The sequence below is a fragment of the Falco rusticolus genome, chromosome 1 (assembly GCF_015220075.1).
Source record: "Falco rusticolus isolate bFalRus1 chromosome 1, bFalRus1.pri, whole genome shotgun sequence".
NCBI lineage: Eukaryota > Metazoa > Chordata > Aves > Falconiformes > Falconidae > Falco > Falco rusticolus.
Genome location: NC_051187.1, coordinates 543031 through 568224, shown reverse-complemented (window position 1 = coordinate 568224; position 25194 = coordinate 543031). Strand labels below are relative to the sequence as shown.

General features: G+C 62.3%; 2 protein-coding genes across 4 annotated transcripts; both read left to right on the top strand.

Annotated features, from left to right (window-relative positions):
* The first annotated feature begins 1993 nt into the window (after window positions 1-1993).
* TIMP2 (TIMP metallopeptidase inhibitor 2) lies at window positions 1994-13176 on the top strand. The gene is made up of 5 exons (XM_037403196.1): window positions 1994-2365; window positions 10261-10361; window positions 10446-10554; window positions 10904-11028; window positions 11451-13176. The coding sequence occupies exons 1-5, from the start codon at window positions 2239-2241 to the stop codon at window positions 11649-11651; spliced, it is 663 nt and encodes a 220-aa protein (XP_037259093.1). The 5' UTR covers window positions 1994-2238; the 3' UTR covers window positions 11652-13176.
* A 1091-nt stretch (window positions 13177-14267) lies between these two features.
* Window positions 14268-25098, top strand: USP36 (ubiquitin specific peptidase 36). Of its 3 annotated transcripts, none has more exons than XM_037403158.1 (19): window positions 14268-14502; window positions 14822-15104; window positions 15191-15412; window positions 16171-16281; window positions 16536-16635; window positions 17273-17340; window positions 17760-17830; window positions 18242-18324; window positions 18657-18768; window positions 19068-19208; window positions 19528-19628; window positions 19923-20061; window positions 20330-21010; window positions 21678-21805; window positions 22524-22883; window positions 23155-23324; window positions 23682-23852; window positions 24117-24232; window positions 24526-25098. In XM_037403158.1, the coding sequence occupies exons 1-19, from the start codon at window positions 14500-14502 to the stop codon at window positions 24847-24849; spliced, it is 3384 nt and encodes a 1127-aa protein (XP_037259055.1). In that variant the 5' UTR covers window positions 14268-14499; the 3' UTR covers window positions 24850-25098. The 3 variants fall into 3 exon arrangements, with proteins under 3 accessions (XP_037259055.1, XP_037259045.1, XP_037259034.1); XM_037403148.1 differs by lacking the exon at window positions 14268-14502 and adding an exon at window positions 24324-24451 and having other exon boundaries at window positions 14511-15104; window positions 24526-24644; XM_037403137.1 differs by lacking the exon at window positions 14268-14502 and having other exon boundaries at window positions 14511-15104.
* Window positions 25099-25194: the final 96 nt, after the last annotated feature.

The following is a 25194-nucleotide window of genomic DNA, read 5'->3' as shown; positions in this document are numbered from 1 at the left end:
TGTCACTGCTCTGTGGCCCCTTCTTGTCCCCTGGACTCAGCCAGGCAGGGAGCTCTGCACTCCACTGGGAAGCGGGGCCTTCCTGTACCATGTCCCTCTGCACCCCCAGACCATTCCACCAGCTGCCCTGCCTGCCCATGCTGGCCCTTTTCCTAGTGATCTGGCTTGACCCCATCTTCCCCCTCCTCATGCAGGCAGGATGTCAGGGGCCTGTGAGGCTGTCAGGGCCTGGGGCAGTGGTGCAGCGTGGGCAACAGGACCGCAGCCCCTGCCTCGCCACAAACAGGACTGGGCTGAAGCATCCCTAGGCCTCCCAACCCTTGGCCCTGTGGTGCCCTTGGAGCAGCACAAGCGACCAGCAATACCAGGACATGAGGCAGCAACCGGCACCTTGGGCAGCCAGGCCAGCAGGACTCCTGGTGGCTGCTGCTGAAGCATCTGCAGCATGCCCCGCAGCAGAGTTGGGGACCTGGAGCCTCATCACCAGGTTTCACCCACCATGCCAGCACTGTGGATGCAGTCCCCTCCCACAGCTTCCCTGCAGGCTCTAGTGGGGCTTGGACTGGCTTCAGCCGCCCACATTTCTGCTGTTTCTTCGCATCCTAGAGGGCAAGCAGCTCTGGCACCTCCCTCAAACGTGAGTAGCCATGGCAGGGCAGCTCTGTGGTGAGAGGCTGGCTCAGGAGCAGATTTTGTGGCCATGGTGGTGGCTGCCCCTGCCAACACATGCCCGTAGCACCCAGCTCAGCTGTGCTCAGAAGCCATGTCCCTGCCCAGAGGCAGAGCTGGGCTCACGGCTGCTTCGCTGGGACAAGGGCACCGCTGGAGGAATGAAGTACGCTTGTGCAGCCGCCTGGGCTGGGCACGGGAGTACTGGCACAGAGACCAACAGCACCCCAATGCCCTCCACAGTGATACAATGTGCTGGTTTGGGCTGGGATAGAGTTAATTTTTTCCATAGTAGCTGTATGGGGCTGTGTTTTGGATTTGTGCTGAAACCAGTGTTGATAACACAGGGATGTTTTCCCTATTACAGAGCCACGCTTACACAGCACCAAGGCCTTTTCTGCTCCTCACCCCACCCCACAGCAAGCGGGCTGAGGGGCACAAGGAGCTGGGGGGCGGGACACAGCTGACCCCAACTGACTCGAGGGATATTCCAGACCATGACACCATGCTCCGCATATAGGGCCAGGGGAAGAAGAAGGAAAGGGGGGGACACTGGGCGTGATGGCATTTGTCTTCCAAAGTCCCCGTCATGCGTGATGGAGCCCGGCTGTCCTGGTGATGGCTGAGCACTTGCCTTCTGAGGGAAGCAGTGAAGGAATTCCTTGTTTTGCTTTGCTTGTGCGCACGACTTTACCTATTAAACTGTTTTTATCTCGACGAAGGAGTTTCCCCCCCGGGAGGGAGAGAGCGAGTGGCAGCATGGGCCGGGTGCCGGCCGGGTCCTGCCGCGCCGCGCAGCCAGGGCGGGGGCGGGGAGGGGGTTTCGGGGGACGCGCTGCGGGTCGAGGGGGAGAGGCCCCCGTCTGGCGCGCACATCGCGGCGGCGCAGGACCGGCGGGCGAGCGCGGCCATAGCCGGCCGGGCCACGGGCACGGAGCGGCAGTGGGCGAGGGGGCACGAGTAGTGGGATGAGCCGAGCTGGCGGAGCCGGCGAGGTGAGGAGGTGCCTGGGAACGGCCACGCTCGCAGCCCTCCCCTGCAACCGCCGCTCCGCTGGGCGCGGGCCGGCCGCCAGCTCTGCGAGCCGGGCTCCGGGGCCGGCCCCGGCGCCTTCCCCCGCCGTTGCCCGGTTCGGCCCGCTGCCGCCAGGCCCCGCCCGGGCCAAGGGGCGGCGGGTCCCGAGGCGGCAGGGCGGGGGCGGCCGGGACGCGCCGGGGATCGGCTGGGGCGGGGGGGGCGCCCGGTGCCCGCGGCGGGGGCCGGGCCGGGGGGGCCGAGCGCGGCGCGGAGCCGCATCCTGCGGAGGGGCGGGAGCAGCCCAGGCCCCGCGTCTTGCAGAGGAGGAGCAGCAAATCCCCGGAGCACGTTAAAAAGCGAGGCTGAGCGGCAGCCGGGGAAGGAAGAAAACACCTCCATAGAAGGCAGCGGAGGAGCGGCCACAGCAGCGTCCACAACGCCGCGCAGGGGCCGCGGCTGCCGGAGCCAAACTTTCCGGCGGCGGCTCGGCCGGGCCCGGCGGTGGATGCGGCTTTCTCGGCCGGGTCGCTGAGCCTGCAGCCCCGCCGCAAGATGCCCGCCGCGCTGCCCAGCCTGCTGGCCTGGCTGGCGGTGCTGCTGCTCGGCAGGGCCCGCCCGGCCGACGCCTGCAGCTGCTCGCCCATCCACCCGCAACAGGCCTTCTGCAACGCCGACGTAGGTGAGCGCCGCCCGCCGCCCCCGCGCTTTGTCCCCGGCAGCGGCCCCGCCGCCCCGGCCCGGCCCGCGCCAACTTCCCGGCGGGGGGAAGGGGCGGAAAGTTGGCGCGGAGCGGCCGGCCCGGGCGGGCGGGGAGCGGGCAGAGCCGCCCCGGCCCCCAGCACCTGCCCGCGGTCCCGCGCCCTGCGGGCTGCCCGGCCCGGGGGTGTGGCGGCGGAGGCGCGGCCGGTCCGTCCGCCCGGGCTGTGGCCGGCCCTCCCGGCGCCTCTCGCCGGCTCGGGGGGACCCTCGGGGCCGCGCCCGGCGTCGCTCCCGGGGCGATCCGAGGAGCCGCCGGAGCCGCGGCTCTACCCCCGCCGCCGGGCCGGGGTCCGGCTCCCCGCCGCGCAGCCCCGGTGCCGCGGGTGCGCCCGGCCTCTTCCAACTTTGCTTAAACCGCGGTGGGACGTGGCGGCCCCGGGGGCGGCCAGGGCCCTGCGAGCGCGGCTGCCTCTCGCACGGCACCGGCCCCGAGCGCCGGGCCAGCCCCGCAGCCCCCAGCCCCACCGGGCCAGCTGCGGCAGGCTCGGTCACCTCCTGTCTGTTCCTTATTTCCAGGCATTTCCTCTCCCCTGTCCCACTTTGTTCGGCTTGGATGCTGCTGAAAGGGAGGGGTTGGCAGCGCCGGGATCTGGATTCCTCTTTCTATGAATAATGCCCTTATTAAATTTTAACATATTATACAAACAGACCAGGCCCATTTCCTGACGCTCTCCTTTGTGGGGCCTTTCCCAGGCTCAGCTGGAGAGGTAACATTCCCAAACACTTAAGCAGCCCCAATCTCTGGACGGCCCTGCCCTGTCCCCAGCTCCTGAGACAGGATGCTTCTGATGGATTCCCAGGCTCCCCTCATCCCTTCCAGACCTTGCTCCCGGCGTTTCTTCTCGGTGAGGGCAACTCCCGCAGCATCTGGCAGCTGCCCCATGGCCCCGGCTCTGCCTGGCCTTGCTGCTCAGCGCAGAACACCACGAGGGGTGTTGGGGACAGGGAGGTTTTTAGACAAAATGGAGCACTGAATTTTGGAGCTTTGCTCAAGCCGGTGCCCCTGGACCGCAGGATCCCCCGTGCCTACTCTGGGAGAGGGACTGTGGCTTCCCATCACGCTCTTGTCAGGATCAGCTTTCCTGGGCACTTGTGACTCAGTCCCGGGGTGCTGGCTCAGCCGTGACTCAGCTGCTGAGTCACTGTCTGTCTTGGTGGCTGCAGCTGTCTGAGCTGTCCCCTGAGAGGGCACAGCATGGCCAGGCGGTGGTCCCTGCGGGTAGGGCTGTCCTCGGCAGGTGCTGGTCCTGTGGGTGCCCGGAGCCTGTCCTGCCAAGGCAGCTTCCCACTGTGCTGTGCTTCCCACAGTGTTGGCACCTTCTGACTCCCAGCCCGAGTCCCTTGTGCGGCTCATGTGGATCAGTCTTGCCTTGTGGGAGCACAGCTGGGGACAGTGCTGGGCTCTGGGGAGCAGGGTTCATCCTGGGATGAGCTGCCCAGCCTTCTCTTCCCATGCAGCATGGGTCTGTCTCATGCAGCCTGTGATCCCTGGTTGTCTTGCTTCTCGTCTTCCCCCCAGATGCTCTCTGGAGCTGGAAGGCTCCTTGGCCACCTCCCTCTCTACGGTCATGCAGAGCCCAGGGAGAGCCTGGGACACCAGGTGCTGCCGGGTCCTTCCCCAGCTGCTGCAGATGAAGCAGCCTGTGTCCAGGCTGTGCCCTTGGTGGAGATGTGGTGGTGGCTGATGTGCTGTGGTGCTGGGCACACCCAGGGCAGCTGATGAGCCCCAGAGCTTGTGCTCAGCCCTTTGGAGGGGAAAGCTGGATGAGCGCAATGCAGGGCCCTGGCCCTGTGGGGCTGGGGTCCCCGCTTTGTAGCATGGAGAGTGCCTGCCACATCCATCTGTACATCCCCACAGCCTCTCCGCCCTTCTAGCACCCTTCAGCTGGCTCTCCCTAGGAGCTGGGCTGGAGCACTCAGAGCCCAGGGCTGCATTTCCAGGCAGTGCAGGGGGAGCAGATGCAACTTTGCCTTGGGCATGGGGTGCCCTTGGGGCTGGGGGCCATGGAGGGGCTGGGAGTCGTGTCACCAGAGCCAGTGACTTGGAACAAGTGACCTGGCCTGTCTGTGCTTGTGCTTCCTGGCCCATAAGATGGGCAGAAGTTTGCTGCAGGGCCCAAGGGCTCAGGGCTTCTCCATCTGCCATTCCTCACTGGGGTTGTGCCTAGGCAGCAGAGGCTGGCAGCTGTGTTCTGCCTGCCTGGGGGGTTGCTCTGCTGGGGCTGCTCAGCAGCAGGAGATGCTCGTCTGTCAGGTGGGGATATGGCTGGGCTAGGGGCCACAGCAGGAGACCCTGCCTTGTGCTTGGTGTCCTCTGGAGCAGCATGTGGATGTGGGGGATGAGGGAGGTGATGCTCAGCCCTTCTGGGCATGGCCATGGCTTTGGCCTTGTATGGCACTGAGGGCTCCAGGAGGGGTCGATGGGTCAGTGCAGGGGCTTGCTGTGCCACATGGGATGGGGGCACCTTGGATGCGGCCCCTGGCAGCCTTGTGCCGATCCCATGTGTCCCAGCACATGGTTCCTTGGGATGGGGAGCAGGGACCATGGAGGCAGGGGAGGAACAGCGGGAGCTGCTGGCAGGGACCAGGCAGAGAAGAGGGTTTGGAGAGAGAGGTGGGAGCAGCCCCCGCTGAGGGCTGCTGGGGGAAGCCCGGCTGGCCCTGGCAAGCCCCGCTGGGGCAGAGGAGCTGCCGTGCTGTGGTGGTCGGAGCCCCTTTGCCATGCTGCGGGTGCGGAGGGCTGTGGGCTGACTGCTGGTGCTGCTGCTGATTGGGCCCCGTCCTGTTCCCGTCAGAGGGCTGGGATGACGCACGCGGCCATGGCAGCACTTAACCCGTGGCTCCCGCACAGGCCGGCGGGTGAGTGGGGCCTGGTGCTTCCCACCTCCCCGTGGGCACCGCCGTGCTCCAGGGGAGCCCCCATGGCCTCCTGCTGCCTCTCCGCTGTGGGGCTGCTGTGCTCAGCTCCACATTCCCCCAGCCTCCACACCCCCAGAAGCACCCTGCCACTGTGCCGGAGCGGGGGTGCCCTGCTCCGCTCCCCCTGCCGGGGTGCGAGCAAGCACCTGGGGGCTGGTTGTTGCCTGCGTGCCAGGGTGCAGGAGTCCCTCCCGGGGGTGTTTTGCTGGATCCCTGGCTCTGCCAGCCTCAAGCAGAGTTGGAGTGACCCCAGGGCTGCCCCTGCTGTGGGGATGGGTGCCCAGGCTGGTGGTGCTGGGTGGGCAGTGGGCAGTGCTGGCACTGGCAGCTGGCCCCTTTGCTCAGCCGGCTGCCAGCAGCCCCAGAGAAGGCAGCTTTGTTCCCTGGCCATTCAGCCCAGCAGCGGCCCCCATGCTCTGCGGGCACCAGCGCTTCCTGGGCAGCTGCAGGTGGGTGCTGGTGGGGCCATACAGTGGGGTTTGGAGTGGGGTGGTGGAGGAAGGGGCAGCCATTTGGCATGTCTCTGGCCGGGAGGGGAGTCCCAGAGCAGAGGCTCCTTGTGCTGCCCCTCAGCCCGTGGGGCACACGCAGGCAGGCACAGCACTTTCCAGCAGCTCCCTCAAGCTGGGTTGGGCAAAGGCAGGACCTACCTTGGCTGCAGCTTCTCTTCTTGGCAGGTCTCATCAAGGCAGGTCACCACTTCCAAACCCCCTTTTCTTCCCCAGAGAGGACCTGGGGCTGCAGCATCTCCCTGCCGGCTGCCCATGGTGGCTCCTGCTGCGATGGTAACTGTCTGCAGCAGGAGCCTCACTTAGCAGTATGAAACACACAGGGTGCAGCCCCTGAGCTGGGGCAGCCGTGTGGCAGGGGCCAGAGATGACAGCATCCCACTGGCTGGCAAGCACAGAGGGACATCCCAGTGGGTTTGTGGCACTGGGTGACTCTCTTTGCCCCCAGCTTTGCTCCTGGAGCTGCACTGCAGCCCCAGTCTGTCCCAGCTGGTTGTGTGCTTGTCGCACAGCCAGAGGGAGTGGTACAGGGTCAGCTGGGCCCCAGCACAGGGCCCTTCCTTGTGGCACTGTTGCCCACTGCAGTGTGGGGACCACTCTACTGTGGGATGCCCAGGACTCCCCGGCCGCTCTGCCCCGGCCAGCCCTGGCTGGTCAGGGTGGGAGGTCACCAGCTCCCCACGGACCCCCACCTCTCTGCAGCTGGGGGCCGACAGCCCTCTCTCTGCTTACCCTTGTGCTTGTTCCTGGATCCTGCCTTGGGCAGGAGGATGAGGCAGCAGGGAGCAGTGCTAGAAGGTGGCTGTGGGCCATGCCAGGGCAGCTGCAGCGAGCTGGGGGGTTATCGAAAGCTCTCGGAACAGCCCCCAGCCCTGAGTCCCCCAGGGTGGCAGGCTCAAGGGCAGCCCCGCTCAGCGGGCACGGACTAGGGGGCTCCGAAGGCCCCGGCTGTGAGTGCAGCCCTTGTCATGCATCAGCTTCTGTGCGGAGTTAAAAGGTGAACGCTGGCGTTTCTCCCAGTGCAGAGGCAGGAAGAGGCCAGCCGGCAGCCTCGGCGTGGGGGCTAGCTCTCCTGCCCTGCCAGGGTGGTGGGACCGACCCCTATGGCAGAGGGCTGCGAGGGAACTCGCTGCCTTGCCAGGGTCTGCCCTCAGAGGGCTCCAGGGTCCTCGTTACAGGGTGGCCATGGCCTGCAGCCCAGGGGGCCAGCACAGGGGCTGTCACTGGTGGGGCTCCCACAGTGCATCTTCTTGCCACGGCTTGTCCTGCCCTGGGAAGGAGTGTTCCCAGCATTGTCCTGGTCAGACTCAGTTGTCCAGTGCTGGTGGTGTGCTGTGCCTGCCGTGTGCCTTGGGAGAGCCTCAGCTCAGCTTCACAGAGGGTGTGGGCTCCTGCTGCTGATGGCTCTCCAGGCTGGTGGCAGGAGTGGTGGCATTTGGGGAGGGCTGAGTGCCGGCCTCTGAGTACCTGGGGCCTTCCTCCATCCCTCAGCCCTGCCTCCTCATCCCAGGGCTCTCAGCTGGGCTCTCCTCTGGGGCTCCCCTCCACAATCCCTGCAGCTTGCCCTCCTCACTGCTCTGGTTCCTGGCTGGCACAGAGCAGCTTGGCTGCGCTGCTGGGGTCTTGGCGGGGAAAGCGCAGCGCAGCCATCCCCTCCACAAAGCCGCACTGTTCAGAACAAATCCGCCTAGAATTGGGCTGCATTTTTGTCAAGTGATTCATCAGCACGTGAATGGAAAAGGCTGGAGCCCCTGAACCAGTAACCGTTCCCTGCGCTTGGAGCCACTGCACCGGAGTCGGGTGCGCGCTCTCCAGCTTGGTTGCACCCAAGTTACACCGCAGATGTGCGCAGAGCAGCGAAGGGCCTGGCATGTGGGGGCACGCAGCAGCTGGGTCGGGGGGTGAGGGGTAGCCTGTGCCAGCGGTGACCCAGGCATGCTGCTGGCAGAGGAGCAGGCCCTGGCAGCAGGCAGGGACTGAGTCTGCATGTGGCAAGCTGAGCTCCTGCAGCCTGGGTTGGGGACTGGGATGGGGGGCTGTGCCGAGGGACTTGCCCTGCTGCCTACTGCAGGCCAGGAGGCTGGGGCTTCCTGCATGGCCAAGATGCTGCATGTGCTACCAGTGTGCCAGGGCAGCCTGGCCTTTCCCCAGGGAAGGGGAGCAGGGCTGGGAAAGCCCTCGGTGCAGCCCTGGTACTGATATGCGTTGCATCCCTCTGGCCTGCACCGAGTGAGTGCCCACATTGACCAGGGGTGTCTGTTTTTGAAAGTCTCTTCCCTGGCCCCTGGTCCTGCTGGTGGCCACCCTCCCTTTTCCAGAGTAAACTCAGCTGGCCCTTACCAGTGCCCATGTGGGGCTGTGCCCCCCTGACCTTCAGCTTAAATAGCCCATCCACATGCCCCCACGCCCCATTAGTATTTATAGAGCGTGGTCAGATTCCTTCTCCTTGCTGTGCCAAATGAAAGAAGGCAAGCTCATCTGTGCTGGGCTGGTGAGCCCTGCGTGTCCCCAGCTGCTCCCACCCCAGCACCTTTCGGGGGGGACACAAGCTAGATCTCCAGCTTGGCTGTTGCTTGCTCTTCTGCCACCCTGGCCAAAGCATGGACCCCATCCCGTACCCTGCAGCATGCACGGGGCACAGGGCTGGCAGGTCCCCCGAGAGATGGGGATCTGGCCTCCCCGTGGGATGGCAGTACCCCCAGCAGAGTGGAGAGCCCTGTGAGCCCCTGCCCTGCAGCCAGGCCCCCTCCTCAGCTCCAGCTGTGAGGGTGCTGAGCAGGAGCTGCAGCTTTGGGGATGCCACTGCCCCCTGTGCCATCAGCGTCCCCGGTGCTGCCTAGGGCCAGCCAGGAGCTCCCGTTCTCACGCTGATGGAGAGAACCAGGCAGGGCTGGGAGCCACAGCTCTCAGCACCGCAGCCCTGGCCTTGCATGCCTGTGTGGCTGCATTCATCACAGGCAGCTGTAACCTGCGCAGCGCAGCACTGAACCAGCTGCCGTGTCCCGAGCCAGTGAGTAAGGGTGAGCTGGCTGCCTGCTTCCTGCCTGCCCTGCCCGCCCCGAGTGCCCTGCAGGGCACTGCCACGTGCAGAGCACTCACATGCTTGTTCATGTATCCCCAGGCTGTGCTGGCAGCTCACCACAGGGACCCTTCCACCGCAGAGCTGTCCCCAGGCTCCAGGGTGCTGTGACCTCAATGATCCTGGGGCACCTGACCTTGTCTCTTGGCACCAAGCACTGGAACTGCCCCAGGGCTGTGCAGAACCGGGAGGGCTTTTGCCTGTGGCTGGGCTGCTCCAGGGTGCTGGCTGGGGAACTTGCTGCCTCTCCTCACCGGGCTGTGTTTTTTCACTGCCCAGCCCTTGGTGTCCCCAGGTTATTTTTTCTGGCAGCAGGGGCAGGGATCAACACCCTGCAGCCCCTGGCCCCGAGAGGATGCGATGTTTGCACCTGCATGGTGTGAGGCTCCATGTGGCGGTAGCTGAGGTCTGGCGGGGAGCCAGCAGCCAGAGCATTGCCCCGTGGCAGCTGGGACCCTTCCCTGGTGGGACAGGGACCCCATGCTTCAGCTGTGGGGTGTGAAGGCAGCCTGGTCCAGGGACACCCACTCCCCTGGCATGGTGGTGCAGAGGGGCTGGCAGGGGTCTCAGGGCGTGCCAGGGACCCCAGCATGAGCTGCCTGTGCAGGCACTTGGTGAGCATCGCTGGTGCCCGTGCTGGCCGTGGCAGGCAGCCAGGATGGTGCCACGGGGATGCAGCTCCCACCTTCCTCTGCACCCGAAGGTGACCCTCCAAATAGCTCCCCCATGCCCTTTCCCCCTCCAGCCCTGCCAGGCCACACAGGCATTTGGCTGGGGCCCTCGTCAGAAACTGGTTTAATTAATGACAGTGGGACAAATACCGTGGTGCTCCCAGGACGCTGCTGGCAGGTTTTAGCTGACTCAGTGCCATCTGGGTGACAGGCACGAGCCCAGGCAGGGCCAGCCTGCACCCACAACGCTGACAGGAGCTGGGCAGAGACCAAGCCAGTGCTGGCCAAGTGCAACTGGTCCAGCACAGCTGGCAGTGGTGGGGCTGGGTGACCCTGGGGTGACCTTTCCTTATTGGCCACCGTGAGGTTGCTGCTGCAGTGCTACCCGTTGCTGTCCTGCACATGTCAGAGCCCTGTCCCTTCGGGGACAGCGTGTGACAACCAGCTCTGCAGGCAGCTGGATGTCTGTGGGGAGGACACTGGGGCTGGCTGCAGGTAGCCAGCCCCATGGAGGGTGGGACTCCCTGTGGGATGGGGAGGCTAAGTGGGACTGTCCAGCCAGGGCAGCACTGTGTGGTGCAGGCAACACCTCCAGTCCTTGGCCACCCCTGCTGATCTTGACACCCCTCCATTGCAGTGATCCGAGCAAAGGCTGTCTCTGCGAAAGAGGTGGATTCGGGGAATGATATATATGGGAATCCGATCAAACGAATCCAGTATGAAATCAAGCAGATCAAGGTAATGGGGCACTTTCAGGGCAGGAGACTGGGAGGGATGGGGCAGCCTCTGTACTGGCCACTCACCCCTGCTCCTTCTCGCCAGATGTTTAAGGGCCCTGACAAGGACATAGAGTTCATCTACACTGCTCCGTCCACTGCTGTGTGTGGCCGGCTGCTGGACACTGGCGGGAAGAAGGAGTATCTCATTGCAGGTGGGTGGCTGTGACAGAGGGCTCTTGGGGGTTTTTGGTGGCACTGATGACCCTGCTGCCTCATGTGCTTCCCAAGATGCCTGTGACATGTGTGCCCACGTGTGTGTGTTGTATCCTGTCCTGCTTCCACCACCAGCCTTCCATGGACCCCCCCAGCTGTGGCAGAGGTGGCTGTGGGACAAGCCTTTGTTCCCAGGGGTCCACCAGGGACAGTATATGGCAAGAGTGGCTGGTTTGCAGTGGCCTCCAGCCCCCCAGGCTGGGCTGAGACCCGGGCACCCCAAACCAAAGTCGGGTGCCGGGGCGCCTGGAGGGGACCCTCTGATCGGTCTCTCTGGCCTCTCCCCAGGCAAGTCAGAGGGCAATGGCAAGATGCACATCACGCTCTGCGACTTGGTCTCCACCTGGGACTCACTGAGCCCGACCCAGAAGAAGAGCCTAAACCAGCGGTACCAGATGGGCTGCGAGTGCAAGGTGAGCAGCCGGGCTGCCCCAGAGCATGGGCTGCGCCCCACTCCCCACACCAATGGGGTCTGCAGCCCTGAGGCAGGCACGGGCTCTGCGGCGAGATGCTTTTCCCTGTCCTTCAAGGATGATACTGTGCAGGGGGCACAGCATGCAGCTAGGGATATGGGAAGGATGGCTGAGCCTCTGGCTCTCTCTGGCTGGGAACCAACCAGCCCTGGGACCCACACCCAGGGGCTCCCTCAGTCCCCCTGCATCAGTGTTACGTCCCTGTGCCCTGCAGGGAAAGGGTAGCCTGGCATCCCTGGTCCAGAGCTGGGGGGGTGGATGAAGCAGGGCTGTGGAGAATCACCAGTCACAGCTGCCCCATGCTGCTTCCTCCCACCCCGAGGAGCGACCCTTGGGTCTCTGACGGTCTCTGTTATGTGCAGATCTCACGCTGCCTCTCCATCCCCTGCTTCGTCTCTTCCTCGGATGAGTGTCTCTGGACAGACTGGGCAATGGAGAAGAACAATGTGGATGGGCGGCAGGCAAAGCACTACGCTTGCATCAAGAGGAGCGATGGCTCATGCGCCTGGTACCGTGGCATGGCCCCCCCCAAGCAAGAGTTTCTCGACATCGAGGACCCCTAAGCCAAATGAGCGCATTCCAGTAGCCAGTAGAAAAAACCTGCAAGATGTTAGACTGGTCCACGCTGATATCAATTCCTGGAGACAGCATGAAAATCCACTTGGCTGCGGGGCTCCCCATGCTGTGGTGGCTGCCACACGTGTGCAGAGGGCAGAAATGGGGACCTGCTCTGTCACAGGCACCCAGCAGCCCGTGGCCATGCTGGGTGCTCCTGCTCTTGTGGCAGGGCTGAGCAGGGTGTGAGGGGACCCCCCTGCTGGGGCCATGTCCCTGCCTAGCCACACTCGGCCCCAGCACCCTGGCAGCTGTGAAAGAATTGAACCCTCGTGAGTGGCGGGAGCTGCCCCATCTGCGTAGCAGGTCTACCAGTGACCCTGCCACGGGGTAGCCGCCCCAGCAGCTCTTGTCAGGCAGCCCTCCCCACTGCAGCATCCCTGGCCACCCTCCAGCACTGGGGACCCTGCTGTCCCCCTCCCCACCCACCACCCGTCCCTCCTTTTGGGGGTGCAGTAAGGGTACAGCCTTCCAGGCAGGGGCTCTGGGGGGCTTTACCATGTGGCAGAGCCCCCAGCTGTGTGCGAGGGGCTATGGGTCTTTTGCAGGGCTGGATGGCTTCTGAGCAGGTGCCTTGTCCTAAGAAGCTGGAGGGACATGTTAGCATGGCTGGGGTGGCCCCCCTGCATGCACCTGGGCACTGCAGCCCCTCTCTCCACACGCTCCTCTCCCCATGGGGACACAGAGGCAAGTGCTGGGGTTCACCATCTTCCCCAGCATCACAGAGGGGTCCGTTCCCATGACAACCTGCTGCATGGGCAGAGACCTGCTGCTGGACCCTTCTGCTGGACAGCCTTAGACCCACCAGCCCTTGCAGGCAGGCAGGCAGGAGGGCTTGGCAGGGCACCGAGGCAGGAGCTTCAACTGCACGGGTGCAGGGTGTTTGTCATCACCTCATACAGCTGTTGGCTGAGCTGCACTGCGGCCTTCGGCACCACTGCAGCATTGTGGCCGGTTGAGCTCCCTTCTCTGCGGTGGCGAGGACGGAGCCCGGCACCCAGCTGGGTGCAGGCAGCACCGTGGCTGCAGGAAAACCCATTCCCTCCGGTGAACCCTCCCACACACCTCGGGCCCCGCTTTCTCTGAGCCATTCCCACATTGTTGCAGCGGCGCTGGTGCATGCTACGGAGCTGCCCAGCTGCGATGCGGGTGGCACTGTCTGGTGTGCCCGCTGGCCCTTACCGCAGTTGCGTGAGCGTGCTGGGAACAATCCCTGCAGCCCTGCTCTGGGGGCTTTTTCATGCTGTGCATCCCTGTAAGGTTTAAGATGTCGTACTGGACCAGTCTGGGCAATTTCAACATATTAAAGAGAAAAATTAAAAAGAAAGAAAAAACCCCCCACCCAACCTCTAATCAATCCCATATACGACTCCCGTTCGCTTACTGTATGGTTATATCAAATGTGCCATTTACTCCTGTCTCTGCTGGTAGTCTATCTTTGAGTTTAATATTTCCACTTGTTTTGCCACCGGCTGTGTGGTCCCTGTGCTGTAATTTCCGTCTCTCCTCGTCAGGCGCTGGAGTCGCACCGGTTTCGTGCGGGGTGTCTGTACCGGCAGCTGCCAGACGGGGCCGGCGGGGGCGGGGGCCGCTCTCCGGCTCGGCCGGGCCCCTGACCAGCCGACGAGAGGAGGGGTCCCCGCTGGGCGCTGTTAACCCGGGGCTGGCGCGGGGAGCAGCGGCGGCAAGACCGCGTCTGGCCCCTGCGGGCAGCCCCGGCGGGGCGGGGCCAGAGCGGGCGGGGCGGTTACCCAGGGGCGGTTACCCAGGTGACTGGGCCGAACCCCATGTACGTCACAGGCTTTAGAACGCGACCCGTGGCGTTGCTAAGGTCGCGCAGGTGCCACTGCCCGTCACTCCGCTACAGGACTCTGAACTGGGCGGACGCGAGAGGCGTGCGGTGGTGTTAGTGAGCGAGAGGCAGTGCTGTCAGTGCTCGCGTTGTCAGTGGCAGCGGTCAGTGCCCTTCAGGGGGAGTGGTGAGTGCCCTCACTGGGAGTGGTCCCTGCCCTCAGCGGGACTTGTCACTGTCCTCATTGGGGGTGGTCACAACCCTCATTGGGAGTGGTTACTGCCCTCAGTAGGAGTCGTCACTGCCCTCACTGGGGGTGATCACTGCCCTCACTGGGGGTGATCACTGCCCTCATTGGGGGTGGTCAGTGCCCTCATTGGAGGTGGTCAGTGCCCTCACTGGGAGTGGTTACTGCCCTCATTGGGAGTGATACTGCCCTCACTGGGAGTGATCGCTGCCCTCACTGGGAGTGGTTACTGCCCTCATTGGGAGTGATACTGCCCTCACTGGGAGTGATCGCTGCCCTCATTGGGAGTGGTTACTGCCCTCACTGGGAGCGATCGCTGCCCTCACTGGGAGTGATCGCTGCCCTCATTGGGAGTGGTTACTGCCCTCACTGGGAGCGATCGCTGCCCTCACTGGGAGTGGTCACTGCCCTCACTGGGAGTGATTACTGCCCTCATTGGGAGTGATCGCTGCCCTCAGTAGGCGTGCCCTGAAGAGCGGTCAGTGCAGGTGCCCTCAGGGGGAGCAGGCAGTGCCCCCAGTGTGATCAGCGGGAGCGGGCAGCACCCTCAGCGAGAGCGGGCAGCCCCCGGTACAGCCTAGCGCCCCGCTATGGCGGCCCTGGCGGGAGAGGGCGGGCACAGCGGCCGGCGCTGAGCCCGCCCCCCGCTGAGCCCACCCCCGCGGTGGGCAGTCGCGGAAGACCGGCGAGCCGGCAGCGGACACGTCCCCGCCCCCGGAGCCAGGCAGTGACACGTGCGTGCGGCGCGGAGACCCGGATGGTGAGTACCGCCGCTGGCCGGGATGGGGGGGGCCCAGCTGCGCCGCGCTCTCTTGCTCCGCCGGCGGGGCCGGCCGCGGGGCGGGCGCGGCGGGGCGCCGGTACCGGGCGGTGCGCACGTGGCCGTGCGGCGGCGCTCAAGGTCGCGGGCGGCGGCGGGCAGGCCGGCAGTGCGGTGGCGACGGCGGGGCCGATGGGGCCTGCGGGCAGCGCGGCGGCGGGGACCGGCCTGCGGCGGGCCTAGGCCGCGGCCGGTTGCGCCGGGAGCGAGGGGGAACGGGCCGGCGCCCTCCCGCTCATCCGCTCATCCGCCCGCCCAGTCCCCGCAGCCGGGGCCATCCGACGGCGCCATGACGATCCAGGGGAAGCTGAGGGAGGTGCTGAAGCAGAACCGGCGGAGGCCGAGCGAGGATGGGGATCTGGGCCAGCTGCTGGCCGCCTCGGCCAAGAGGGTGCTGCTGGAGAAAGTCGAGTTCGAACCCGCCAGCCGCGACCTCTCCAGCCAGCTGGAGCTGCTGCGCGGGAAGTACGTGGTGCTCAACGGCGGGGACACGGCCGCCGACCACCACGGCAGCCCGGAGAAGACGCCACCCAGCAAGCGGGGTAGGTGGTGAGGGGGCCCTCCTCGCGTCTGCGTCCCCGCTGCTCACCACCTCTCTCTCCGCTGCTCACCACCTCTCTCCCTGTAGGCAGGGACGATACCCCCGAAGGCCAGGGGGACGGGATCCCCATGCCCCAGAAGGTGCTCTTCCCGACGGAGCGGCTCTCCATGAAGTGGGAGCAGAACTACCGCATCGGTGCCGGACTGTGCAACCTAGGGAACACCTGCTTCCTGAACTCTGTTCTTCAGTGCCTGACCTACACACCACCGCTCACCAACTACCTGCTCTCCAAGGAGCACTCCCACAACTGTGAGTGGGGAGGCCTGGCTTGGTGGGCAGCAGGGCCAGGGCAGCTGCATGGGCAGGACAAGGAGTGCCTGCCTGTCCTGCTCCCAGTGCTGGGCTCGGCACCTCTGCACATGGCTCTAGCCAGGGGTGTGTGGGTGTCAGGATGCGCATTCTCTACTCCCTCCTGCCTGTTTCTCCATCAAGAGCATACAGCACTTTTCCTGGTCGTAGTGGTGTTCCTGAGTTCCTTGTGTCTGGGGAGGCTTTGTTTCTGCTGCATGTGGGCAGGACTAAGATGGGTCCAATGTGGTCCGTTGGCTTCCTGGGGACTGAGCTGGGGGTCCCAAACAGCCCCTGGCTGTGGGGACTGCATGAAAGTAGGGCAGCAGGTGCCCTTTCTGGGTGGCTTTGAAAGGGAGTCCAGTGGGCACAGCTCCAAGCTGTGACCACAAGGAGCATCATGGGCCTTGCAACCTCATCCATAGGGCTCTGGTGGGATCTGCCCCTCAGGGCTGACCTGTGGGGTCCAGTGAGTAGCTGTGACCTGTTTTCTATCCACATGGATGCTGTTCTGTCTGGGTGGGTTGCAGTGGCTGGGACTGTGCCAGCCATGGTCTCTGTGTGCCCAGGGTGCCCCAAAGCTATACTGTAGCACAGAGCTCATAGGGACAGCTAAGCGTGGCTGAGCTGTGTTGGGCCAGAGATCCCCTGTCCCCTGTCCTGCCTCCAGCTCTCCTGGATTTGACCCTAACATCCTGTTTTCTCCTCTTCTGCTCCAGGTCACCAAGAAGGCTTTTGCATGATGTGCGTTATGCAGAGCCATGTGATCCAGGCTTTTACCAACAGTGGCAACGTAATAAAGCCAGTGTCCTTCATCCAAAACCTCAAGAGTAAGGATGGCTCCCCTCCCTTCCTGTAGCCATGCAGGAGAGCAGGGACTAATGCGGGAGGAGAACCTTTGAGACTGCCAGGGGCTTATGACTTCCTGGGCTATGTAGGGGCTTCCCCCATATCCAGCATAAGTCTGATGTCTGGTTTGGGTTGAGGGGGCTCAAACCCCAGAGTTCCTGTCTCAGGGGAGGGAGGGAGGGCAGGCTGCTTCTGTTGCAGCACATGCTGAGGCTGACTCCTCCCTTTTTTGCAGATTTTACCCAGAACATCTTCGGCAGGCAGGAGGATGCGCATGAGTTCCTGCGTTACACCATTGATGCCATGCAGAAGGCCTGCCTGAATGGCTGTACCAAGTATGTGAGGCTTCTGGCCCATCACTGCTCTCTGCTGTCCCTTCGCTTGTCCCCTGTACCCATGTGAGGGGTCTTTGGGGTGAATGTGTCCCCCAGGTTAGACTTGTAGAGGGAGGTACTGACTCCAGGGGCCTCAGGTGGTTGGCCCAACTCTGCCCCTCTCTGACACAGCTCTGGACTGTTGTCTGCTTTCTCCTGACTCCTCTATGCCAGTATAGCTGTGGTCCTGTCCCCAAGTTCTGAGGCTGCTATGGGTCTGGATCTTTTCCCAATTGCCAAGGAATCCAGGCCTGCTTGCTAGTTCAGCCCCAGTGCTGTGGCTGTGGGTGAGCAGCTTTCCCCTCGGCTCTCTGTCCCAGGAAGTTTTCGTTGCCTCTCTCTGCAGTGCCTAGCTCTGAGCTCTGCCCCAGGGTTTCTGCTCCTAGAGGAGGGTGTGCATCAGAGCCTGGTGCCACCCTTTCAGTTTTGGCACTGGGAGAGCAAACTGGCAGGGGCTGCAACTTCTCTCTGCCCCTGGAGTTCTGCAGCCCGTCTGCTAGCTGGAGCACGCAGGGGAGCTGTCCCGAGGACACAGTGGTGGCCCGCGGGGGTGGCTGGTGTGAAGGGGTGGTGTGAGATCCAATGCTGCTGTCTCTAGGTTGGATCGCCAGACCCAGGCCACGACACTGATTCACCAGATCTATGGTGGTTACCTGCGGTCCTGTGGTGAGTGCTGGCTTCCAGGTCCTGGGCCTGTGACTCCCAGGGGTGCTCTTTCTCTCAGAGCCAGGCTTAGCAATTTTCCCAAAATATTTTTACTGCATGTGCAAATTATCCAGAGCTGCAGCTGGTCAGTCTTGTGGGTCATGACCCCTGTTGTGGTGGTGGAAAAAGCTGCTGTCTGAGGGTCTCTGGCTCATTGCCACCAGAAAAGGGACCTGTGTTGCCAGCTGTGTAGCAATACTTGCTGTCCTAGCACATAGTGGAATTGCCAGCCTTCCTCCTTGTCAGGCGGTGAATCTTGGTGCTCACATCCCAGAGCCCAAACTCAGAGAGGAGTAACACTGCAACTGCCTGTGCTATGCTGGGGTGGTGGTGGGTGCAAGTGTTGTGCCAGGGTGTGCTCATTGCTCTTTCTTTTGCAGTGAGGTGCTTGGAGTGCAAGAGCGTGTCGGACACCTATGACCCTTTCTTGGACTTGTCGCTGGAGATCATGGTACTGCAGCAGGGCTGGGGATGGGGAGGAGCTCTGCTCTCATGGGAGATATTCCTGCAATTGCATCGTTACTGCTCTCGAGGCTCCTTAACCTGCCAGCATCAAAGGCATGGTGCAGACAAGAGGGGAAGCAGCTTCTGTTGCTGTGCTGCCTTCTCTGGCAGACAGTGCCCGTCGCCTGAGTGTGGACCATGACTCCTCTGTTGAGGCTCTATGGTGTTGGGGTGCAGCGCAGCCATCCCTCGTAGCGTGCTGGGCAGTGCCTAGCTGGTGGCGGGTTCATGAGTTTGGTGTAGTCTGTGACCCTGTGCTTGTGCTCTGTGTTACCTCTCGGAGCCAGTGTCTCAGCAGGGATCTGGGCTGTCATGTGGACAGGCCACTTGTGCCCTGACCTCTCCTCTGCCCTTGCAGGAAGTCACAGACATAACGCAGGCGCTAGAGCTGTATGTGCAGCCAGACATGCTGGGTGGGGAGAATGCCTACATGTGTGACAAGTGAGTGTGTAGGGCTGTGGGTGGGAAGGGTCCTGTGGGTCTGCTGGTGGGAAGAAGGTGGAAAGCCTGCTGCAACAGGGGAGGGCTTCTCTACCTGCTTCTAGCTAAACTGTGAGGTATGTGGCCATGAAAGCCTGTGATGAAGCCTGCCACTCCTCCATGCCAGTCCTCCCATGAGGAACACCTGGGCCAGAAGACATGGCTGTGGGCAGGTGCCCTGGAGCGGTGCCTGTTGTCAGCAGGGTCATTTCTGTGGGGTTTGTGGTTTGGCCAGGGCTGGCAATCATTTGGGTGGTAGAACAGCTTGAATAGCTCGAGCTCTTCCTGTGCAGATGCAAGAAGAAAGTGTTGGCCAGCAAACAATTCACCATCCACCGACCTTCCAATGTTCTCACAATCTCCCTGAAACGCTTTGCGGATTTTCATGGAGTCAAAATCACCAAGGTGAGTGTTCGGCAATCCAGAGCTTGGGCTGTCTCTTGGCCGCAGGCCCTGCTGCCCAGAGCAGGGTGGGACGTAGTCCTGTGTGCAGTGCAAGCTCTGCCACTGTCCTGCAGCCCTTCCCCAGCTGTGCAGTGCAGTGGGAGTTTGCCTCATCTTGGCATCTTCCTCACAGTGATCTCTGCCTGGGAGAGCAGGTCCCCCTCCCTTGAGAGATGGGACTCACAGGACAGCTGAGCTGCTCTTGCTGTAGCAAGAAAGCTGTCTGCTGTGCAGGCTCCTGAGGCACCTTCTCCTTGCAGGATGTGGAGTACCCTGAGATCTTGAACATCCGTCCTTACCTGAGTCAGAGCAACGGGCATCCTGTCTTGTACAAACTCTATGCAGTGCTGGTGCATTCTGGGTACAGCTGCCACTCAGGGCACTACTACTGCTACGTGAAGGTGAGCCCAGGGCGATCTCTTGGCACCCCCTCTGGGCTGTGGGCTGTGTGCGCTCATGGGTCTCTGTAGTGCGCAGAAAGGAGGGTTATCAGTAGGTGTGCGCAGTGTGGAGCACTGGACTAGGGGGGTGGGGGGGGATACAGGCTGTGCTCTGCTGCAGGAAGCATGGAGCTCTGCTCTCGCAGAGCCCCCTTGCCTGCCCCGGGCCATCTGTGGATTTTGGGGAGAGAAGCTCTGCCAACAGACACTGTACCTGCTGCTCTTCAGGCCACAGGGGTCCTCGGACACAGCCCCGACCCTGTTCTCTCTTCTTCCACAGGCTAGCAATGGGCAGTGGTATCAAATGAACGATAACCTGGTCCGCAGCAGCAACATCAAAGTGGTCCTCAACCAGCAGGCCTACTTGCTGTTCTACCTGAGGTGAGAGCGCCCTCTGCCGCCCAGCCCCTCTGCCCCCCGCTCTCAGCATTTGGGAGGGGGCCGGTAGCATGTGCGTGGGGGTAGAAAGGAGCTTGGCCCAAGCTGCCGCAATGCCCATGTACATGCTCTGACTCGGAGGAGGGTGGCAGGGAGAGGTCCAGTCCCTTGTCATGGTTTTGCTGTATGACCTCGCCTCCTCAGAGCTTCTGGCTCCTGTTTCCTGTGTGCATCACGGATGAGCGTTCCAGTCGCTCAAACCCTTGCAGTTAACATGCACTTCTCTGCCTTGCCCAGAACCCCGAATGCCAGCAAGAACCCAGAGTGGCCCATTGCCAAAGCTGCCTCCGCCCTGTGTGCCAACACTGGTGGCACCTCTGATAAGGTCAAGAAAAGCGTGACCAGTAAGCCCCTGTCTTCACCACTGATGAGACAGGTGAGTCCTGAAAGCTGTCCTTGGCTAGTGCTCCCAGAAGCTGAGAGCTGCTGCCACTCTATGAGGGCAGGCAGACCACAGCTTCGCAGGGAGGTGGGTACACTGCTCTGGATGGGCAGGCACAAGGCAGGACGGTTTCCAGGAGGAATCCTGCTCAGCCAAGGGTCCCTGTGTGGGCCTGGGGAGGGACTGGGAGGGCAGTATCACTCTGTGTCCTTGGCTACTCGAATTCTCTCCTTGCTGAACTTCTCTCTTTCTTTTTGTCTAGAAACCAGATGTGCAGCCAGTGAAGAAGTGGCTAGGGCTGAAGGAGGTTGGAGTCCCTGTGGCTCGTGGCATGGTTAAGATGGGGCCAAAGCCATCGAACGGAACTGGTAGTCTGAAGCTGCGTGTTAGGTCCCCATCCCCCAAACTGCCCCATAAAGCCAACTCAGTGTTGCCAGGTGATGGGGCCCAGAGGTTCAAGAAGCCATGCTCCTTCCGGCAGCTGCTTCCCACACCCAAAGCAGTTCAGGGTTTCTGCAACACCAGCAATGCAAGCAGTGACAAAGTGGAGCTGTCCCAGCAGAGCTCCTCCAAGAGCAAGCAGCCACCTACCTCATCCAAGCTGCTGCTGGAGCCCAGACAGCAGCCCGGGGGCAGTGGGGACGTTGCTGGGACCCAGCAGAGGGGCTCCTGTGCCAGCAGTGCTGCCAGCCCAGTGCATGGCACAGTGGAGGAGCAAGCCATAGGGTCCCAGGAAGGCAAGAGCAGAACTACCAGCTTTTGCACCTTTCAAGAAATGAACTGTGACACACGCCTCCCTGCTGGCCCTGGTGCTGAGCCAGCTGTCCCTGAAGACTCCAAGACAGCAAAACTGAAATCCTGCCCATTGACCATCACTGCTCTGGAGCCAGGCAGCACCACATCACCACGACCTGCCAAGAAGCTGGCACTCTCTCCCAAAAAGGTGAGTCTGAGCCCCTGCCTGGAGACTTCAGTAGGTGCCTCATGCCTTCTGAACAGGGGCTTGTTTTGGAGGCAAGTACAGAGCTAATGCTGTCTGTCTTGCTAAGCTGGAGGTAGGTGGGGAGAGCCCCCTAGCCCCAGGGCTGTAGCAGTTGCTCTGCCTTCCATCTGGGTTGGGGCATGGGGCCAGGCCCCCGCTGTTGTTCACATCCCTAAGTGATGCAGAATTAATGGCTCCTGCCTTTTTGCTCAGGACAGAGGGGTGGCTGTGCCAGTCCCTGCAGTGGGGTAGCCTCGCCAGCCTCCTTGGGGTACTGTGTCACCTGGGGCAAGTGGGAGCAGGTGATGCAACAGCTGGAGGGCTGTGGGGTTGCTTCCTCCTTGGGCAGTGGCATGGGACTTGCCCTCTGGGCACTGTTGTGCAGCCAGGACTCAGGATGGTGCAGTGGGATTTCTGTTCTTTAAATTTCCTACCTTCTTTTTTTTCCTTTGTGCTTCTAACTGAAAACACTTCTGATTCTTCTTCTACCACCTCCCCACTTCCTCCCCCCCATCTGTGTCTGTTCCCCTCCCCTTTCTCTTGGCTCCCCTTTTAATTTTTTCCTCTTGACTCATGGAAACCTCTTTTCTTTAGACCACCAAGCTTTTATTTATGTCAATAACTACAGGGCAACACCCCGCAGAAGATGAGCAGAAGTGACTGTCACGCACAACCTCACCCACAATCTGCTGACCCCACCAACCTCACGAACACCACCCACCCTGAGTCTACTCCCTTGCCTTTTGGCAAGTTGAGGTAAGCAGTGCCAGTCACTCCCAGGCTCCTGCATGGCAACAAGGCCAGTAGCAGCCTTGGGCTACTCCACGAGGCAACTGTCTGGCATCGAAGCTGGCTGGGGCGGGGAGTGACTTTGTCAGCTGGCTCTCCTGTTCTGCTGGGCTGGTATGGCTTGCTCTGGATCCTAGAAGCAGGGCAGTTTCTCTGACTGTCGGCACAAGGCCAGAGGGAGCTTTGCAGGCTCTGACCACATACTAGTGTCCCGTGGGATCAGGAGGAACCACCCTGGTCTAGATCTTACTCTGGGTCTCCCTTGTATGTAACCACCATTGGCATGTGCTGCAGCAACACTTGCTCTGTCCTAATCCGCCATGGGAAAGTGTGTGCCCTGTGCATGGCTGGTGCTGGGCAGGTGCAGGGTCACTGTATGCACTTGCAGCTGCTGCTCTGAGAGCAGGGTCTGACTCAGATTTCCTGCATGAGATGGTAGCAGTTGGATGTTGTGCTCATGCATCTAGAGGTGTGGAGGAAGAGAGGGGCTCCCACTCCTGACCTGGTGGCTTTCAGATCATGTCAGCCTCTTATTGTCCTTCAGGCTGTCCTCATGTCCCCTCAAAATGTCAAATCCTGAAAAGCCTGCCTTCAGCTTCAGCCTCTACTCAGCTTCTCAGCTCCCAGCCTCCCTCCTGACTAATGGTTCCACTGCCTGCCCTTCACACCACCTTCCTCCCTGCAGCAGGGGGATGGGGCCCGGCCAGGCCACCACTGGTTCTTCCAGAAAGCGGCGTTTTGGAGCCCATGGCAGCTCTCGTGCTCTGGCTGTGAAGGGCACGGATGAAGACTCCAGCCCCCCCAGGAAGAAGAGGAAGAAGAGTTTCTCTGGGAAGGGCTTGATGTCCTTCACATGGAAGGAGGCAAGTGAGGGTCCCAGTGGTGGCCAAGAGGGGCCAAGCTGCCAGGATCTGGAGAAGAGGCCCAAGCAGCAAGTGTCAGGCCGCAGTATTTGCCTGGACATGGAGCCCATCTCCTCCAAGAAGAGGAAGAGGACTGTAGAGGAGATAGAAGAGCCCTGCTCTGGGATGCTGACCTCTGACAGGTGAGGGGCTAGGGTCATGCGAGAACACACCCGTGCTCTGCCTGAAGTCAGGCTCCCTGGGTGGTGGTCAGGTGCCTCTTGTCTTTCTGCCAGTGGGACAAGTCTTGCCATGGAGCCAACTGGAGTGCCAGCTTGCTGGGAGTGATTTCACCCCTCCCCAAGTGCAGCACTGGGGTCTGAGTGTCCCTGTATCCTGTTGGCGTGCAGGGAGCTCGAACTTTTCCCCACTCTGGTCTGGCCAGAGCGAGCTGACCCCTTCTGACTTCCCCAGCTCTAGGAGATCTGAGATGGAGCCTCAGAGGACACAGCAGCCGTGGATCGTGGAGGCTAGGGCTGGAGAGAATGAGCACCGCAAGTACAAGTGGAGGACAGCACAGCAGCGTGGTCTAGCCATGAACCAGCTGGGTGGTGTTGTCACCTGCACTGTAGATGACGCACCAGGTATGACTGTGTGCCTCCACCATGCCTGGTGCTGGCTGCTTCTCTGCCCATGCAGACCCTCACTGGTGTGCAGACCCTGGAGCTTGCTGGTCCTTGCAGCTGTCTGGTGGTGCCTGTCTCCTGACCCACCTTGGCTGAGGGGGTGCTCCTCTCCAGTCTTGTGGGGATGGGTCCCTTGAGGGGTGAAGATTTATCCTCAGATCCTCCCTGTCCAGGACAGGCGCCAGTGTGCCCAAACACCCTGTGCTGTCCGGACCTTGTTAGTCCTGACAGTGTCTTCTGGGGAGAGATTTGCCTTGGAGATGAAGCAGTGCGGGAGCTTCCTCTGGCTTGTCATCACCCCACCTGTTTTTGCAGTGCCAGCATGCACCAAGGACAGCCAGGCTGCAAATGGGTGCAGGTACTACCCAGCTGCCCTGAGCCCTGAGCCCAGCTATGGAGCTGGCACAGCACCCAGGAGCCAGGAGGAGTTCGGTGTGGTGAAAGAGCTGCTCAGGAACTCCTTGGACAAGGCTTATGGCAAAGAAGGTAATCACTTCTCACCTGGGTTGGCAGCTCCCCTGCCTTGAGCTCTGGATGTGGGCAGAGCCCTCTGTGCTCTGCCAGGGCCTGAGCTCCCCCCAGCACCATCGGGGGGGAGGGTCTTGGAGCTAGGCAGATGCACCCAGCTGAGGGGCTGTTGGGGGTGCTGGAGTGAGGGGCTCCAGCCTCTGGTCCAGGGTGGGGGCCGTGTGCAGGCGGGTGCAGCAGAGCACAGCGTGGTGCTCCCTGCTGACTGCACTGCTCCCGCAGTCTTGACCTGGGAGGGTGAGATCTCGGCTGTCAGCCAGGATGCCATCCAGGACACAGTGCTGGCCCAGAGTGAGACTGTCATCGATGAGTGGGACAAGGAGTTTGACAGAGGGAAGGTGAGTCCTGGCTGTGTCTTGGGTGGGAGCAGGTGGGAGGCGGTAGGGGACTCTGTGCTCTCACCTCAAAAGCCTTTCTGCCTCTGCCCAGGTAAAGAAGATTAGGGAAGTAAGGTGGGAGCAGAGGAGACAATTCAATCCCTTTCAGCAGCGGGAGAACAAGCACAGCTGCACGTCGGGGGTGGCTTCTGTCAAGATGGCCAACCACATGTCACCTTGGTGAGTGAAGCCAGTGTGGCAGGGAGCGGGGTCAGCTGCTGGTAGGGGTGCTAATGCTGTTCCTCTCCTCCCAGGTTATGATCTGCATCCACCAACTAGCACCCAGAGCAGTCTTGGATCAGGGGCTTGTGGAGAAAACTATCCTGGGAGCTGCTGGTGGACCTTGCTGCAGGAAGGGAGGGTCGGGGGCGCTGGTCCTGCATTATACCCAGGGCCTTAGCCCTGGGGATCATGCTGTAGCTGGGGCCCCCTGTCTTCCCATCTTCCTTGTCTTCCTGTCTTCCTTGCCTTCTCCTCCATTCCTTCCCTCTCTGGGAGCTGCTGTCCCTGCAGCCCCCAGGGTCCCTGTGGGCTGGGGCTGCTTCCCTCCAGCTGAGGAGGAGCCTGTTCAGCTGTGACCTGCCTTGTCCAGGCTCCTCCGCCAGCTCCTCTGTGCCAGCAGCCTCTTCTCCCAGCCAGCCTGGAGTTAGACTCGTGCCTGCAATTACCCCTGCTGCTCCGGGTTAACGTGCCCCTGTGCAGGGGGACGCCAGCCCACGCTGAAGAGCTGGGAGCACCGGGGCTGGGGTTCGTCTCCCGGCCGTGGCCCGGCCCGGCTCCAGCCCCTCCTGCCCTTCCTCTGGACACCACCACCACCACCACCACCTCCTCCTCCCCCTCCTCCTCCCTGCCCGGCCCCCCCCTTTCCCTTCCCCCTCGCGCTCGCGCTGGCCGCGGGACGGGTACTGCGGCCGGGACCGCAG

What these genes read in the sequence shown, in the direction of transcription:
- TIMP2 (XM_037403196.1), top strand. Translation starts at nt 2,239, where the DNA reads ATGCCCGCCGCGCTGCCCAGCCTGCTGGCCTGGCTGGCGGTGCTGCTG. An exon ending in ATGAAATCAAGCAGATCAAG is followed by an intron (nt 10,362 to 10,445) that starts GTAATGGGGCAC and finishes CCTTCTCGCCAG; the next exon opens with ATGTTTAAGGGCCCTGACAA. An exon ending in AGATGGGCTGCGAGTGCAAG is followed by an intron (nt 11,029 to 11,450) that starts GTGAGCAGCCGG and finishes TGTTATGTGCAG; the next exon opens with ATCTCACGCTGCCTCTCCAT.
- USP36 (XM_037403137.1), top strand. Translation starts at nt 14,525, where the DNA reads ATGGGGGGGGCCCAGCTGCGCCGCGCTCTCTTGCTCCGCCGGCGGGGC. An exon ending in TGCCTGAATGGCTGTACCAA is followed by an intron (nt 16,636 to 17,272) that starts GTATGTGAGGCT and finishes TGCTGTCTCTAG; the next exon opens with GTTGGATCGCCAGACCCAGG. An exon ending in AATGCCTACATGTGTGACAA is followed by an intron (nt 18,325 to 18,656) that starts GTGAGTGTGTAG and finishes CTTCCTGTGCAG; the next exon opens with ATGCAAGAAGAAAGTGTTGG.